Raw genomic sequence first — 19439 nt, forward strand, 5'->3', positions numbered from 1 at the left:
TTAATTGTAAACATGTTCATAGTTCGGTATTTGGTATAATTTTGCATCACTTTCCGAGTTAATCCACGTTTCGGTAAATATTAATAAGTGGGTAGTCGCTGGTATGGCTTTTATTATGCATTTTATTTCATCCAGTTTTCCTGATGTACGAATGCTGCGTGGTGTAGAAGATTCTCAATGACGATGCATAAACTGGGATATTTTCGTATTTACATATCTACTAGTTGATGAGATAATCCTGTATTAATTCTCTCGGTAACTTTTATCTTTGGTACTGAATTCGGTGTTAGTTTTTTTGGTCCACAACAACTATTTTCGGTACTCCTTTTACATATTTCATAGCAAGATTCTTCTCACCGTTCTCTGTTCGAGTTTTTAATTCATCCTTCAACGATAGCAGATGTTGCTTTTGTATTGGAGTTTGGTCTGAGTAGATGTGTGTAGTCTCGAGTAGTTTCGATTTGTTTCGCAAAAGACATTTAGGTGCATATGTATGTGTTATCGAAGTAAACTTTGAGAGGTCGATGTTTATTCGGCATATATTTGCCTAGTCTCATTGTTTTTATTGGCTTTGGACAGTTTTCATGAAGCAGTGTTATTAGTTTTAATACTTCATCATTGTCGTGTTTCTGCCGCGACTTCGAATTTTTGTCATTTAATTCCGAGATACCCACAAGTACAATATTTTTCTCTCGGTCGCATCGATCTTTTAATTCAAGGATGAGGTCTTCGTGACATAAGTTTGGCGATTTTGATGTTGAGCTTGTGATCTGTTGTTGACTTTCGTCATCGATTTTCGGTCTTTGTAGTTTTTGATTTGATATTCTCGATTTCAGTATTAAGGTGTTCAAAGCGTAATGTGAAATTCTCTGTTGTTGATTTTATTGTTTTGATTTCGTTTTTTATCTCCGATATTTCTTCTCTAATTAGGTTCAAATTGTAATTTTGGGTCTTTCCGAAAGTTTCGAGATACTTCATCATTTCAATGCGAAATTGTTCGAAGTCCTTTTTATAGTCAATTTCTTCTATTCGCTCCTTACGTTTTCTTACATTGACGTTATAAAAATCTTCGTCAGCACTATAAGTTGATAAGTTGGGAACTGATCCGCTGCTATTCCCGCTTCCGCTTGTGAATGTGCTCTGAGGCGGTGTTCTTAGTTCGCTCATTGTGACGCGGTGATAAAACCGAGCGTACGCAAGCGAGATAAAAAATATCGGTAGCTCTCTTTCTGCCGAGGGGGTGAGCGGTGCTGCGTGCGCGCTGCTGTTGTTAATTACGCGTCGATATTACTGATGTATACTACTTGTTAAAAGTACCTTAAATTGCACTAAATAAGATCTACTTTCACTTGTAAAGCTTTAATTGTGATTTTAATATTTTGCGCGAGTTTAAGTATACGTCCGCTTCCAGTAAGCATGTTTCTATGATGTGTGTCAGAATCTATAATGTTTTCTAAATCTAAACTTGCTAAAAAGCAAGGTTCTTCCCCTTGTTCAGTCTGTACTGGCTCTCTGACAGTGTTATGTGTGTCTTCGAGTGTAGGTGTTGTTATATGTAATTCTTCAGCTACTTCACTCTTAATTTCTTTCAACCTAGCGTCACTAACATACTTATTATTTATTATGGTTATTTCTTTGGTCTGCAACTTTTTGTTCAGTAACATGAGAAAAATCAGGAAATAAACTAATAAATTCTTGATGTAAGTGCTTTCTGTAAACTGTTTTATTGGTTTCAAGTTGAGTTTTTTTAAAGTAAATTTTAATGATTGCCTCATTCTGCTCATTTGTCCATCTAAGTCGTTGATCTGGTTGTGAGTTATTATTTTGTGTTGAGTGTCGTACTACCTGGTTCTGAACAACTCGTAATTCGTCTCTCACTTCATCGTAAATTCTATCTATAGTGTTTTGACATAGTAATTTTTGTCTGATAATAGCTCGTCGCTGGTCTCCTATCCTTTGCCGACTAACTTCCATTGTAGGAAACTTTTCTAAAAACTTTGTGTGCAGTGGTTGAAGGTAAGCGTTTTTATATGTTTCAATATTTGTAAGATAGAGGTAGGTTCGTAGTATGAATTCATTCATTTCAGGTGTCCACTTTCTACGAATTCCTAAAGAGCTGGTGGTGGGCACAGGTTCATTGACAATCTCTGTCTCCCGTGCAACATTCACTAGCTGAGCAGATTGAATGGAAGATGAAGTTTCTATAGAACTAGGTAATGGAGATTTACAATAAGAAGGAGCCGTTGAAGGAATTGAAGGAAACAATGAAGAGTCTGATAATGAAATGGAAGTTTGTTCGACTGCTGCTAGATTATTTACGGTCTTTTTCCTACTATTAATACGAACATTATCACTAGATGAACCCCGGCGACCCCCGGGCAGCGACCTTAGATTATATTTTCTTGTTACGTTATTATTCATCCTATTCCCACGAGAAGCTAGGGACAAACGGTCCGCTGTGGCAGAGCCCTGCATTCACTACAGTAAGGGTATTTAAAACTGAATTTCCCCCGGTATACAGAGTCCGCATACTAGAGACTAGGCTCCCCCCTAGCCACGCAGCCCTCGGCGTATGCTGTTCCACCTTGGGTTGGGTTCCCCTTTCTTCCTATCTTCCTACCTCCCTACCTCCCTACCTCCCTACCTCCCTATCTCCCTATCTATAGCTCGAGTTTTCCAGTCACGAGCCCGCCGACACCGAAATCCCCAACACATCTTGTAGTTAAACGCATTGAAGACCCGACGACGACAGACGCGTAACTAGAAAACCCGAGCCATACCAGTGCCACGTTAGCCACGCCAGTAAGTTCTCACTCGTGTGTCCGCCCCCCACGTGATCAGATGGTCGATCAGGACGTGTGGTTGGGTTTTAGGGGGCTTATTATTATTATTATTATTTTGGGTAAAGGTTTTTAAATCTCAGCTCATGAGCTGGTATAACCTGCATTTACGGGTGTACACCAAGTGAATGCAGGGTGTGTGGCAGTTTATGTTTGTGTTGTTGTGTGATGTGGTGTGAAGTCGTTTTTTTCTATTTGCAGGAACTTTCTGACTATTCTACAGGTGTTTAAGATTGCGGCTTTTTGGATGATTATGTAAGGTTTAAGGTCAATAATTTTCAGGCATTTACTGCACGTTTGGCGCAGTGGTTTAAGCGGTCACCTTGCCGCAACAACCGTAGCGCCGCGTGTGGTGGGTTCGAATCCCACCCGGGACAAATCTTTGTGTGATGAGCACGAGTATTTGTTCTGAGCCTGGATGTTAATGTATCTATATAAGTATGTATTTAGAAGTATATAAGTATGTTTATCAGTTATTTGGTTACCATAGTACAAGCTCTGCTTAGTTTGGAATCAAATGACCGTGTGTGAGTTGTCCAATAATATTTATATTTAATATTGATGTAGGTATTTAGGGATGACACCAGTGGTAGAGACAACTATGGGAACAACATAAACTTTATTTTGTTTCCAGATCCTCGCGACTTCGTCTTTGAGTTCTGCGTATTTACTGATTTTTTCAGTGATGGTCTTCTGTATATTGTGAGTGTTGGGGACTGCTACATCTATCAGGTAAGTGGTTTTTGTTATTTTATCTTGTAGTGTTATATCGGGCCTGTTAAAGTGTATGGTTCTGTCGGTAAGTATTGCTCTGTCGTAGTATAGTAGTTTGTATGATGCATTTTCTAGAACAGTTTCAGGTGTGTATTTGTAGTATGGTGTTTTTGTGTTTTGTATGAGGTTATATTTGAGTGCGAGGTTTTTATGTATGATGTTGACTATTTGATTGTGTCTGCGTGTGTAGTTTGTTTGTGTGAGTGTTGTGCAAGCTCCTGTTATATGTTGTATAGTTTCCGGTTGGCTGTGACATCTCCGACATTTATCGTTTGTAACTGTGGGGTCTTTTATGATATATTTCCTATAATTCTTTGTATTTATTATTTGGTCTTGTATGGCTATCATGAAGCCCTCTGTTTCAGGGAAAAGGTTGCCGGTTTGGAGCCATTTATTGGATGCTATAGTGTCTATGTGTGCCTGTTCCAGATCGTGTGGGTGGCGTCCGTGGAGTGCTTTCCTTTTCCAGGTTTCCTGTTTCTGTGTTTGTGGGTTTGTATTGTTAGGATCTTGTGTGTCTGAGTGGTCACTAAGGTTTAGTGGTGTGTAGTTGTGATCGTTTTGTGTGATAGCTTTGTGAATGTTACTTGTGTGTGATTTTGTGTGAAAGAATGTTTTAAGATTATATATTTGCTTTTGCCATAGATGATGATTATCTATAAGACCCCTACCACCATTGTGCCTTTTGATGGTTAGTCGTTCTATTGCAGATTTTGGGTGTAAATTGTTATGTTTTGTGAGAGTTGTGCGTGTGGTTCTTTCTAATTGTTCAATATCTGTTTTAGACCATTTAATAATGCCGAAGGAGTATGTTAATATGGGTATCGCGTAAGTGTTCAATGCTTTCATGAGATGTTTACCGGTCAATTGCGTCTTACAGATAGCGTTTGTTCGTCGTTTATATTCTGTGGTAAGTGTTTGCTTGATTAGTGTGTGATCTATCCCTTTTAGCTGTTTGTACCCCAAGTATTTGTATAGGTCAGTAGATTCCATGGCAGTGATAGCGTTGTCATTAGCTATTGCATAGTCTCCGGGCTGTATTTTGCCTCTAACAATGTGTAGTGTTTTACATCTATCTAATCCAAATTCCATTTTAATATCTGCACTAAATTCTGTTGTTTTGTCAATTAACTGTTTCATTTCTTTCTCAGTTCTAGAATAAAGTTTTATGTCATCCATGTATATAAGGTGTGAGATTATAGTTTCCTGTGTAGAGTGTTTGAGGCAATATCCAGCCCGGGTACGATGCAACATGTGTGATAGAGGGTTTAGGGCTAGGCAAAACCACAGAGGGCTCAGAGAGTCGCCCTGGTAAATACCTTTTTTAATAGATATTTTCTCTAAATCAGGTAATAGAAAAATACACAGAGTATCAGACACCTCTCTACTTAGCCTTCGTTGACTATACAAAAGCCTTCGACAGTATCAAACATCAACACATTTTCTCCGCTTTACATAACCAAGAAATAAATAGCACTTACATATCTCTAATAAAAACCATATACAACAATAGCACCGCGAATATTAAGTTAAATTCTCTAGGTCCCACATTTGCAATAGAAAAAGGAGTAAAGCAAGGTGACCCGCTCTCTCCCAAATTATTTACAAGCACGCTAGAAGAAGTTTTTAAATCTTTAGCTGTTAGATGGAGGGATAATGGCATTATGGTCGGCGAAAATAGGCTTACCAACCTAAGATTCGCCGACGATATCGTCCTTTTCGCGCCATCTGCCACGGACATCGAAAAAATGCTCCAAGACCTGAGCACAGCAAGCCTTGAGGTTGGACTGACGATGAATCAGTCCAAGACAAAGATAATGACCAACAGCAGACAACGTAAGGTCGAGGTTGACGGGCAGGAATTACACTATGTCGATGAGTACGTTTACCTGGGCCAGTTAGTCTCCTTCGAGAACAGGCAGGACAAAGAAATCGATCGCCGGATTGAAAATGCCTGGAAGAGCTACTGGTTCATGAAAGCGCTAATGAAGGGTGACCTTCCAATGTCTCTCAAGCGTAAACTTATCGACATGTGTATTCTGCCCGTCCTAACTTACGGCGCTCAAACATGGTCACTGACTGAGTCTCAAAAGTCCAAACTCAAGGTTTGCCAAAGAGCCATAGAACGCAGTGTTCTTGGAATAAAATTAATAGATAAAATCCGAAATTCGGACATACGTTCACGGACTGGCATTATTGATGTGGGCACAAAAACAGCAAAGCTTAAATGGGAGTGGGCGGGTCACGTCAGCCGCATGCACCCAGATAGATGGGCACGGATCAGCACGCAATGGGTGCCTGCAGAGGGACGTCGCCGTCGGGGCAGACCCAAGAAGCGCTGGCGTGACGATCTAGATGCCTTTAATATTAATTGGACACGAATAGCAGGAGATAGAGGGGACTGGAAGAAAATGGGGGAGGCCTTTGCCCAGCAGTGGGACAGTACGGGCTAACAAAAAAAAAAAAAAAAAAAAAATAGATATTTGTCTGGTAGTTATTGTGATGTTTTGGCTAGTTAGGTGTAAGGATGTTTTCCATTGGGTCATTATATTTTTAAGGAAATCTGTTACTTTTGGGTTAATTTTATAAATTTTGAGAATCTGTATTAGCCAAGAGTGTGGAATACTATCGAATGCCTTTTTATAGTCAATGTAGGTACAATGAAGGTTTCTATTTTTTGTAGTAGCATGTTTATGGATGGTTGAGTCAATGACTAATTGCAATGTTCTTTGCAGCCCATGTGACCCCGCCGACAGCCTTTTTGTTCTTCAGCTATTATACAATTGTTTTCTATATGGTTATTAATTTTCCTAGTTATTGTTGATGTTAGAATTTTATATAAGGTGGGTAAGCAAGTTATTGGTCTGTATTGAGAGGGTTCTGAAGTGTGATTGCTTTTTGGCAACATGTACGTTATTCCTGTCGAAAGAAATTCTGGTATATTTTGTTTTCCTAGCACAATATCAGTTAAGTTTGTTGCCAAATGTTTATGTAAAGATGTTAATTTTTTAAACCAGTAGTTATGTATTTTGTCTATACCTGGTGCCTTCCAGTTGTGTAATCTATCTGTAATATTTTTTATGTCTGATTGTGTTATTTCATCAAACTCCATCTCCCCTATTTCACTCCATCTATTTTCTTCTTCTAATATCCATTCCGCCTGATGATTGTGTTCTACTTCCTTCTCCCATATGTTGGACCACAATTCTTCTAATTGTGTCTTTGTAGGTGTGTCTGTGGTTGTAGCCTGCGTGTTAGTGTGTGGTTTTTGAAGATTTCGGTAAAATATCTTCTCATTGGAGTTAAAGAAACCCACTGTAATCTTTGATGGCACAACCATCCCTTTTAGTGACCGAATTAAAAACCTGGGTTTATGTTTTGACAAGAGCTTGTCCTGGAGTCCTCAACTCCTGGAACTCAGCCGTAAAATATTTTGTTCGGCGGGGTCCTTGCGCAGGCTACGCAATTTTCTCCCCATCAACACTAAAATCGCGCTTGTACAATCCCTTCTCTTCCCCATCCTTGATTATGCCGATGTCAGCTATCCCGATCTAACCGAGGACCAACTTAATAAGCTTGAGCGCCTTCAAAATTTCTTTATCAGGTTCATATTTGGATTACGCAAATATGACCACGTCTCAGAGTATCGAAACAAGCTCAAGTGGTTACCAATACGTTCACGCCGGAATGCTCACATTCTCTACCTTCTGTACAATATCTTGTTTAGTCCCTCGACTCCCTTCTATCTCAAACAACGTTTTGTTTTCCTACATGACACGCATTCAAGGTTTTTACGATCATCGGAGAATTTAAGACTTAAGATGCCTGTGCATTCCACTAAATTCTTAGACAAGTCATTTACTGTGCAAGCTGTGCGGTTGTGGAATGCGCTGCCGCTATCCATTAGGCGAGTATAGAGCCTGCCAATTTTTAAAAATCGGGTGAAGGAACACTACTTGTCAATGCAAAACACTGCTTCTTGAATACCTCTCAGCTTTCACTACTCTAAGTTATTTACTTTCCCATGACTGTCTTAATAAACTCCTCTTGCTATCTCTGTTTGAATATAATTATATATTTGATTATTTATATATATTTTATATATGATTTATGTATGTGCCTTTGTATTTATACATGTTGTCTATTTTATATATACGATTTTTATTTATTCTTTATATTATATATATATATATATATATATATATATATATATATACATACAGGGTGTAAATGACAGCTAACCGAAAACTTTACTGGTAAGTTTGTGACACTGTATGCGCGAAATTTACTCCAACGATATTTCTCGGAAATGATTGGTTCCCGAGTTAGTCATTTTTGAACGTTCAATGTATAGTGAACAACGCGATGTATCTCCGCGCATGCCTACGAGACTTCTGGCGGCGGCGGCGCGCTGAGCGACGACATGTCGCGACGCGTCGTAGGTACGTACGCGTACCACCACGTCTATGCGCTCACTAGTATGCAACCCTATCATTAGATAACAATCTTATGTATCGTTTATGGTATCGTAAGTAGGCCCGTATGTTACAATAGCTCATAGTAAAATTGTAAGTAGGTAGGTACCTACTTGGCTTACGTGAAATCAAACAATAATAGCAAAATGTAACCAATAATAAGAAAGTGCTAAAACAAATTGTTATCAATGTCTATCAACACGCAAATACCTGGTGTATGGCGAGAGTTTGAGTACCTTTGGATCCGGACGTACAGGTGCAGAGCACGCCGTGCACTTCCACGTGCTTCACCATACATAACACATCAACATTTCTTCCTATTTACGAACACAACTGCACTTCGAAAACAATAACAACAAAAATAATAACAATAAAAACACTAACAACTCAAAACCGAAACAATAACAAGTAATAATAAACAACAGTTCACAGTAGTTCACACACGACACGACGAATAGGACATAACAAACGCAGCGGTGAAGAGCTTCCGTCTTCCGCGAGCGAATTGCTCGAACTATCATTCAATTCAAAGAGAGCCGCCGGCGCCTCTCCGCTCACTCGCGCCGCCCCTCGCCCGCGCCACCCGCTCCCTCCGCACCGTCCGCGCGCGCGCCGCCGATTTGGTGACGAGCGACGAGTTAGGATCCCAGCGAGAGATTAGATTCAATTAAATATTGATGTGGCATTACTATTTTTACTTGTCACAGTTGTTACTGGTTGCATTGTAGTTTTATTCAAATACCGAATAACATTACAAACATTATTGATGTAAGTTTAAAATACTTTGATATTTATAACATAAAATCAGCTTAAAGTAAATAAAATAAACACGAAACGTTTATTTAATTAAACCATAAAATATGTAGGTACATAACAATGATAACAATCAATATCCATTAATATTCTTATCAGAGAAACTAACTTATCATAATTCATAATCCCCGGAGAATTACTTAGCACCCATTTTGTCGCATCCCATCTATGTAACATCCACGCGCGGTCGCGGCGTCACGCGTCACTACGGCCATCTTCTTTTCGAGTCGCACCGCGCTTGTATGAAGTATGAATGAGCGTGTAAATATCGAATAGAAATTTGCAAGAACAAATGGAACAAAGCGACAATACATGTTAAATTGTTTATTAGAGATTTTTATAGCGCTAAAGAATATCAATAGGATTTTTTGTCGTTCTGTATGTATTTGTACGTGTAATAATAAGATATCACACATTTTAAATCTTATGAATTTACCTTTTATCGGAGAGCAGGATAATTATGTAATTTTCATTTTTAACATAGAACAAATACTAAGTAACGCTGCATACTAGTGAGTGTGAGGCTGACAGCTGTGTGCGTAATCGTGTGTCTGTGTGGCGCGCGTAGGTACGCGGCGTGACGTCGACCGTCGCGGCCGGCCGCCGCCGGTGCGGTGTCGTTGGCCGCGCACAGCTGATAGCGAATTTATACGTTGTTTTAATCCATTGCTGTTTTTTGTGAAAAACAGTAATATGACGGATTTTTTTCATATTCATGTTGCATTGTGTAGTATTAACGAAATAATACCAAAAAAAATTAAAAAAAACGCATAAAAAATCGGAAAAATCAAGAAAAAACCGATGAAAATTTTCAACGCCATAAGCACCAGAATCGTTTAATGTATACTAGAATACGGGAATTAACGCGAACACGCATTTTACCTTAAAATGCCTAACGTTTCGGCGCAGGTTGCACTCGCCGTGGTCCCAGGCAGCCAGACTGCCTGGGACCACGGCGAGTGCAACCTGCCGTAAATTCCCGTATTCTATTATACATTAAACATGCACCGCGAGAGTTTAAAAGTTATGATTGCACCAGAATCGTGTCTAAAGTCATTTTTTTTCGTATTCGGTAGGCTGTCATTTACACCCTGTATATATATATATATATATGACTCATATAATTAGGTTAATGTGACGTGTACGCAGTACTACCTCTTTTTATCTAAACATCTCTTTCCATCCTATGGTTGCCTGTAAGAGATTGCCTTGTGCGATAAGGCCGCCGATTGTGCATTGAAATTGTATTTACTTTAAGTTTATATTGCTTTTATTTATTTATTTTAATATTTTCCTGGTACATTGTGTACAATAAAGAGATTTTATTATTATTATTATTATTAAACAGAATGTTGTCATTTTTGCGCTGCTGTGCTTTCTTATACCTTCGCAATCTATGTACTTTTAGAGCTAGCTTTTGTTTTAGCGTGTCAAGGAATTCTTCTGGCTTTCTATTGTCGTTCTCGTGCCTTGTGTGTAAAATTCTACTCCTAAATATTTCTTCTACTCTCTTTACTACCTTTTGCGATCTATTATTATTGATATATTGTGTGAGTCTGCCGCAGTCTGCCCTGAGTTTTTCGATATCTTATTCTAACCTAATTTGCCATGGAGGCTTTGCAATGTTTTTACGTCTTGTGTTGCCTGCAGATTCTACAATTTTATATTGCAGTTCCTCAGTAATGACGACAGCTGTGCAGTAAACTATGGTATGTATGTCAGTTAATTGCATATTGTCATTAAGAAATCGGTGTAATATATTTTGATTGAATAGGTTCACTAATTTCGGGAGTTTAGGGCTGTATTTAAGTCTAGGGAGTTTGGGGCGTGATGCAGGGTTCAATCCTGAGTATTTCGTTAATGCGACTCTAAATTTGTCTGTAATATCTTGTATGTGTATTTCTACTTCTGAGCTACTATATTCTAATGTTTCTATGTCATTCTCTAATGTAAGTGTTACAGACTCTGTCTGTGTAGATGTGTGAGAGGTGTGTGTGTGTGATGATGTCTGTGTGTGTATTTGAGATTGGGTTTGCATGTGAGATAATGAGAGAGTACGATCTTGTGAGCGTGATGGTGAAGGACTTTCTGGTGATGTATGTATGGGTGAGGTATGTGTTTCGTTTTCTAATTGTATTCTGACTTCCTCTTTCAAGTTCATACACATCCATAGTAGAACCATTTAGTCCATCCACAACTTCGTACAACCCCATACCGGTGTCTTCCATGGATGAAGATTCTCGTGGAGCACCGACCCCGACCTTAAGTGTTGCGCAGGTGGCTAACGTCTTTTTACCTGCGTCCACTAAGGCTGGGAAACCCCGAGTGCGCATGAGCTGGAGCAAAGATGTAAACATGTTTATAATGCGCACTTACTTTTACATCACTAAGTTAGAAACAGACATGACTATTTACAGAAAGACATTACACGAGCAATTTTAGACACAAGAAATGTTTTCCATCCACGCATTATATTTTGTAGGAAATTTATTTTTGTGTTTATCTTGTAGATTTTAAGTACCTGTAGCAGCCAAGAATGTGGAATGCTGTCAAATGCTTTTTTATAATCGATGTATGTGCAGTGTAAATTTCTGTTTTTGGAGGTAGCGTGTTTGTGAATAGTGGAGTCAATAACTAATTGTTCTTTGCATCCCATATGGCTCCGCCTACATCCCTTCTGTTCTTCTGCTATAATGTGATTGTCTTCTATATGAGTGGTAATTTTTCTGGTTATCGCAGACGTGAGAATTTTGTATATGGTTGGTAAACATGTTATTGGTCTATATTGAGATGGTTGCGAAGAGTGAGAGCTTTTTGGGAGCATGTAAGTTATTCCCGTTGCAATAAATTCTGGGATTTCCTGTTTTCCTAACACTATATCTGTCAAGTTTTGAGCCATATATTTGTGTAATGTTGTTAATTTTTTATACCAATAGTTGTGTACTTTATCTACCCCTGGTGCTTTCCAATTGTGCAATCTAGCTTTAATGTTTGTAATGTCTAGTTCTGTTATCTCGTCAAATGCCATCTCCCCTATTACACTATGCCTATTTTCTTCTTCTGCAATCCATTCTGCTTTGTCATTATGTTGTGCCTGTTCTTCCCATATACCTGACCAAAATGATTCTAATTGTGTTTTCGTGGGTATGTTAGTGTCTTCTCGTGTCGTGTTATTACTTGGTTTTAAAAGATTTCTGTAAAATATTTTCTCATTCGTATTAAATAATATGTTATCGGTCTTTCGTTGTTGTGCCTTATTGTATCTACGTAATCTATTTACTTTTAAAGCTAATTTTTGTTTTAGTGTGTCTAGGAACTCCTCAGGTTTTCTATTGTTGTCTTCGTGTCTAGTGTGTATTAATCTGTTTCTGAATATTGTTTCTACCCTTGTGACTACTTTGTTTGATCTATTGTTGTTAATATACTGCGTGAGTCTACCACAATCGGCCCTAAGCTTTTCTATATCCTTTTCTAATCGTATTTGCCACGCCGGCTTATTTTGTTTTGGTGCTGTGTTACCTACATAATCTGTTATTTTGTAATTAAGTTCTTCTGTAATAACTAAGGCTGTGCAATATACAATAGTGTGTAAATCTGTTAGTTGGATATTGTCAGTGAGGAAGTGGATCAGTATGTTATTATTAAATATGTTGGTTAATTGTGTTAGATTATAGCTGTATTTTAGTTTAGGAAGCCTTGGACGTGAGGCTGGATTCATTCCAGAATAATGGGTTAATGCTGTTCTAAGTTTATCTGTCAGCTCTTGTACATGTACTTCTGCTGTTGGACTACTTTCTAATATTGTGTCTACTTCAGTTTCCAGCAACTGTGTTATAAATTCTGTTTGTGTAGATGTGTTTGATGTTTGAGTGTATGAGTGTGTTTGTGTTACTGTGTGAGGTATTAGTGTAGAGTGTTGTTCGTGGTTTTCTTGGGTATTTTCAAGTTGGCTGTTTAGGTTAACGTGTGAATTATTGTCTGATTCTATTTCTAGTTGTGCTTGTACTTCTTCTTTTAATCTGTTAAGAATATCTTGGGACAGTAGTTTATTTCGGATAATAGTTCTTCGTTGATCGGAGACTCTTTGTTCAGTGACTTTTATTTCAGGGTATTGCAGTATGAAAAGTTCGTGTAGCTGTCTTCTGTAGGTGGTCATATCTGTTTCTAGCTTTGTAATGTAGTAGTAGGAGCGCATGATGAACGTATTCACTTCTTTGCTCCAGCTCATGCGCACGCGGGGTTTCCCAGCCTTAGTGGACGCAGGTAAAAAGGCGCTAGCCACCTGCGCAACACTTAAGGTCGGGGTCGGTGCTCCACGAGAATCTTCATCTATGGAAGACACCGTTGTGGGGTTGTAAGAATTAGTGGACGGACTAAATGGTTCTACTATTGATGTAAATGAATCTATGCTGATATTATCATCGTCTGTCTGTCTGTTCTGTGTGTGGTTGGCTGTAGCATTTGGGTCTAACCCGGAGGGAGCCCGCCTATTCAACTCCACTCCGCCGACGGATCGCATGCTGCTACACCCAGCGTCGAGTGCGTCGACTCCAGGTGTGCTCCGGCGATCGCCCCCGGACAGCGGCCCTATACGTTTCCTTTTATTACGTGTCTCCATTTTTATGGGTGTCCAGAGCCATGTTAGCCGCGCCAGTAATTTCTTTATCGCGTGTCCGCCCCCCACGTATGTCTGATGGTCGACTTGGACGTATGGTTGTTTAGGGGGCTTATTATTATTATTATGTAAGTCTGTACCTCATCTCGGGACTATGGAGTCCCGGATTTTTGGTAGGCGTGCGTGGGGCCGAAGCCAACACGTAGAGGCCCTTTTCGACTGCTTTAATATTTCAAAAATGTATGATGTCACAATCCGGTGATTATCCCTGTTTACACTATAAAATGCACCCAAGGACAATCACCGGACTGTGTGGAACTATAGCAAAACTAATGGAAAAAACTACTTGGGCTATTGGGATGGGTTGCTTGTGGACTGGAGTGTTGGTGATCTGTAGGGACTATGGCGCCTGCCGATAACTATGTTAAAAACATGTAAAAGTGGCAGACGGAGACTTGCCAACTCACAAACTGGGCCCTCTAAACTAGTCGCTGAAAATGCAACAAGAGGGCAACAGGGACGTGAGCGGCTGAAGGACGGAGAGGCCTCGCTGGACGTTAAACTCAGATCATTTGCTCCCTGAGGGTCCGGCATCACTGGCCCACTAGCCACTTACGCTCAGCATCCGTCCTCCGAACAGAGTGGGAGCTCTGCTCTTGCGACTCCACTCTGGACGGCCAATGAAGGCAAGCCAGAGGCGGGGGACCGCTTCCTCGTCAGTTTTCACTCCGACCAGCCAACTAAGGCAAGCCGGAGATGAGGAAGGGTGACTTCCCCCTGGAGCACTCAGGTACCGCGGGGTCGCTACTCCCCGTCACCTCGCCTCGAGGTGCCCTGCGGGCTTATTATTATTATTATTATTATGTACGTCTCTTTCATATCTCGGGACTATAGAGTCCCGGACATTTGGAAGGCGTGCGTGGGGCCGAAGCCAACACGTAGAGGCCCTTTTTAGACGACTTTAATCTTTAAATAATGTATGGTGACACAATCCGGTGACTCTCCCTGTCTGCACTATAAAATGCACCCAAGGACAGTCACCGGACTGTGTGGAACTATGGCAAAACTAAAGGGAAAAGCTACTTGGGCTATTGGGATGGGGTGCTTATGGACCGGGAAACTAGGAATTTACGGGAACTATGGCGCCTGCCGAAAACAATGTAAATAACACGTAAAAAAAGCAGGTGGAGACTTGCCAACTCACAAACTGGGCCACCCTAAACAAGTCGCATAAATAGCAACAAGGGGGCAACAGGGACGTGAGCGGCTGAAGGACGGAGAGGCCTCGCTGGACGTTAAACTCAGATCACTTGCTCCCTGAGGGTCCGGCATCACTGGCCCACTAGCCACTTACGCTCAGCATCCGTCCTCCGAGCAGAATGGGAGCTCTGCTCTCCACTGCGACTCCACTCTGGACGGCCAATGAAGGCAAGCCAGAGGCGGGGGACCGCTTCCTCGTCAGTTTTCACTCCGACCAGCCAACTAAGGCAAGCCGGAGATGAGGAAGGGTGACTTCCCCCTGGAGCACTCAGGTACCGCGGGGTCGCTACTTCCCGTCACCTCGCCTCGAGGTGCCCTGCGGGCTTTATTATTATTATTATTATTATTATGTTCGTCTCTTTCATATCTCGGGACTACAGAGTCTCGGACATTTGGAAGGCGTGCGTGGGGCCGAAGCCAACACGTAGAGGCCCTTTTTAGACGGTTTTAATATTTAAATAATGTATGGTGTCACAATCCGGTGATTATCCCTGTTTACACTATAAAAATGCACCCAAGGACAATCACCGGACTGTGTGGAACTATGGCAAAAATCATTTATTTGCTCAAACATGGTTAGTACAAAAATTATTAGTATCACATGTTCTGCCAAGCAGGGCGTGCAAATAATAATATGTATGTTAATTAAAGTTATCATAAAATAAATTTAGTCAACATATGGGATTGAATTATTAAAAAGAAATATATTCAATAAAATTATGGAATGTCATTATTAAATAATTATATAATATACATGATCATCCAAGTAATCTTTTAAACAGTAATATTGTTTGTCCAATAGCAGATTACAGAGTTTTTTCTTAAATAATAATAATGGAAGACTAAATATTTTTGGGTAGACTGTTAAATATTTTAATACACATGCAGTAAACATTTTTCTTAAATATCTCGAGTTTTATGGGTGGTGTCCTGTAACCTGTGTTTATGTCTAGTTCAGGAATGTGCAGTATCGCCGAGCTTTTCGAATAGTTCTGGATGTTTTTTCACAAACAGACATATTTCAAGGATGTATAGGCATGGCAATCGTAGTACTCCATGTTTTTTAAATAAGGGTTTACAGTTGTCTATGATATCAGCGCCACATATTGCACGTATACATTTCTTTTGGGCCTTAAATACACGATCAGCCTCAACCGAGTTACCCCATATAATAAGACCATATCGGAGTACAGAGCTTATGTAAGCATGGCAAGCAATTAAGACTGTGTCTATTGTTGGCAACACGAAGTGAAGCTACCTGATATAAAAGAAAAAAATGGCGGTTACTTTTTTTACTTACGTTTGAACGCATGAGGTTGACTTAGGCCGGGACTCCACCAAAGCGGAGACGAGACGAGCGGAGAGGAGATGTTTTTTAAACAACCAATAGAATTGAGTTATTGACACGTCTCCTCTCCGCTCAGCTTCAGTGGAGATCGCTGTGCGGAGATGTGTAATATTTGTATGTCGCGATGGAAGCGGAGATGTGAGCTGTGCGCGGACGACGCGCAGTGGAGACGAGAGATGTGAGCGGCGTGCAGTGAGCGATGTCACCCTCCCCCCTCTCGCCCGCTAGCAACCCGCAGAACCCCGCGCGCGCGCCGGCCGGCCATCTTGCTAGTACCGTGCGCGCTGAAAAACATCTCTTCTCGCACAGCACACAGCACACCGCACACATCTCCGCTTTGGTGGAGTCCCGCGAGCTGAAAAACATCTCTTCTCGCACAGCACACAGCACACCGCACACATCTCTGCTTTGGTGGAGTCCCGGCCTTACGTTTTGAGAATAGTTTTTGGTTAAATGAGTTCAAGAGTTAATTGTCTTTGAGTTGCACTGTTATATTTAGTTTACGTTTGTTTCATCTAATTATAATTGTTAAATATAACACTTGTTTAATTTGAAAGGCTCCGGTCGTTAGGAGATAACCTTATTTTTAACATCAGAAGTGACAAATAGTATTTTCCCAGCCCACAATGGGTAAAAGAAGTAAACATAAGCGCAAAGTAAAACGCGGTAGATATACGTCGAGTAGCAGCAGTTCAAGCACGCCCAGTTCGAGCACGGACAGTTCGAGCACGAGTACGAGTGGTTCGTAAACGCCGCCACCAAGGTCGGCGCGATCTCGGAAAAGGATAAAGTCTAAACACCCTAGAACTGTGAGTACAAAACTGACTACGCTTCATAGTATGATACCGGAATTTGATCCTTTAAATGATAATGTGACTTCATGGCTTAATGTAATTGATTCTTGTGCATCGACTTTTAAATGGTCGGATGGTATTATAAGATATCAAGCGCTCAACAAGCTCAAGGGGTCCGCCAAGACATGGTACGAGTCTATACTACGTAAGGATTTGTGGACGGCTTGGTTGTGGAAGGATTGGAAAGAAAACATTTCAATTACTTTTAAAGTCAAAAGGAATATGTTTGAACTATTGCGGGAGATAATTGATCGAAAACCCGTTGAAAATCAAGCTTTACATGATTTCTTTTTTGAACAAAAAGCACGAATTGACCATTTATGTTTAAATTTCTCTGAAAATGATATAATTTCTATTATATTAGGAAACATTGGTGATAGTAACATAACAGCATCCGTTGAAGCTAGTAATTTTAAGTCTTGTGATAGTTTAGCAGCTTTCCTTCATAGTCGTAATTATAAGTCGAAATCAATTAGGCAGTCAGTCACTCAGAGTAATTCAAACAATCGCAAAGTAAATTCTAAAGGTACAGCAACCCATCAAGCTCTTCAAACTGTAACATCCTCTACTACATTATCAGCAAACCCATTAAATCAAAATCACAGTAACGTATTATCTAGTCGTAAAACAATTGAGTGTTACAATTGCGGGGGTAACCACAAGCGAATTCAATGTACAGTAAAATGTGAATTTTGCGGTAAAAGAGGGCATTCAGAAGCCACATGTTTTCATGAGAAAAATTCGAAGGTAGAAAAACCAAACACCGTTGCAGATAAGCAGGAAACTAAATTCGTTCAACAGACAAATGTCAAAGATAAGTTTTATAAGCAAATAAATATTATTAACGGTATCTCTCACGAGGCTTTTATAGACACAGGCAGTAGCTGTTCTATAATAAGATACAATTGCACAAATAAATGGAATTTGAACATCATTAAACTGTCCACTCCGGTTACATTGCTGGGTTTTTCAAAAGACAATATAAAGGTAGTGACGAAGGCAGTTCGAGTGGATATCAAATTAGATTCGGTTTATATTAATGATGTCGATATATATGTTCTTGACGAATTATCTGGGTGTGACGTATTGATTGGTCGAAACGTAACAGAGCGGCCTGATTTGATGTATACTCGAATAGGTGATGTACTTACATTTCAAAGCATGTTATATAGCGAAAACATTTGTAAGATGATAGATGAATCTTTGATAAACGTTGATTCTGCAGTTCATAGCAGAGAATTAACATTGATCCTAAACAAATACAGTCATTGCGTAGCTTCTAACATTAAACAGTTAGGTAAAGTAAAAGGTCACGAAATGGTCATTAACTTGAAGGATGATAAACCAGTTCAGTTTAGGTCATATAGAACATCCAACGCAGATAGAATTATTATTAGGGATATGGTGAATGAACTTTTAGAGAATGGTATTATTCAAGAGAGCAAGTCCGCGTATGCTAGTCCGGCATTATTGGTCAATAAAAAAAATGGTGAAAAGAGGTTATGTATTGACTATAGGGCCCTTAATAAAATAACCATAAAGGATAAATATCCATTGCCGCGGATAGAAAGTTTGATTGATAGACTTCATGATTGTTCATTCTTCTCCTGCCTTGATTTAAAAAGTGGGTATTATCAAATAAGCATGTCCCATGAGTCTGTTCATAAGACTGCTTTCATAACTGAGGATGGGCATTATGAATTTTTGCGAATGCCATTTAGTTTGGCAAACGCTCCCTCATGTTTCCAAAATATGATGGACAAAGTGATTGGTAACATGAGGTTTGGCAATATTATTGTTTTTCTAGATGATATTTTATTAATTAGTAAAACGGCAGAGGATAACTTAGTTTTAATTGAAAAAGTACTGAGTATTTTCAAAGAAAACGGACTTACAATTAATTTAAAGAAATGCCATTTTCTTAAAAAGGAGATTGAGTTTTTTAGGGTACAGAATTAATTCAGAGGGCCTTAAGCCAAGTGAAAATAAAGTTAAAGCTGTTAAAGCGTTTCCAACGCCAAAAACAATCCACCACCTCCGTCAGTTCCTTGGTCTTATTAGCTATTTCCGTAAATTTATTCAAAATTGTGCTTTATTATCGAGTCCCCTTACAAAATTATTGAAGAAAGACTCTCCGTGGCAATGGGCTTCTGAACAGGTCCATGCCTTCTCAATTTTAAAGGAAGCTCTTACCTCTGACAGTGTTTTGACAATATATGATCCAAATAAAGAAAGTATACTTTACACGGACGCAAGTAGAGACGGAATTGCTGGTATATTGATGCAGGTTACCGATTATGGTGAAAAACCAGTACATTACTATAGTCGTCAAACTACTGAAGACGAAAAAAAATATCATTCGTTTGAACTAGAGTTACTAGCTATTGTGCAATCGTTAGAAAAATTCAGGCACTATTTATTAGGTACTCATTTCCGTATAATAACAGATTGCAACGCGGT

The 19439-nt window shown here is 39.7% G+C and overlaps 1 protein-coding gene and 1 pseudogene across 1 annotated transcript; both read right to left on the minus strand.

Moving 5' to 3' along the window:
• Positions 1-4024: 4024 nt before the first annotated feature.
• LOC142985850 (uncharacterized) lies at positions 4025-11084 on the minus strand (annotated as a pseudogene).
• Positions 11085-11309: 225 nt separating this feature from the next.
• Positions 11310-13520, minus strand: LOC142985851 (uncharacterized). Its single transcript, XM_076134094.1, has one exon. The coding sequence runs from the start codon at positions 13518-13520 to the stop codon at positions 11310-11312; it is 2211 nt and encodes a 736-aa protein (XP_075990209.1).
• Positions 13521-19439: the final 5919 nt, after the last annotated feature.

This window comes from Anticarsia gemmatalis, chromosome W (genome assembly GCF_050436995.1).
Source record: "Anticarsia gemmatalis isolate Benzon Research Colony breed Stoneville strain chromosome W, ilAntGemm2 primary, whole genome shotgun sequence".
Classification (NCBI taxonomy): Eukaryota; Metazoa; Arthropoda; class Insecta; order Lepidoptera; family Erebidae; genus Anticarsia; species Anticarsia gemmatalis.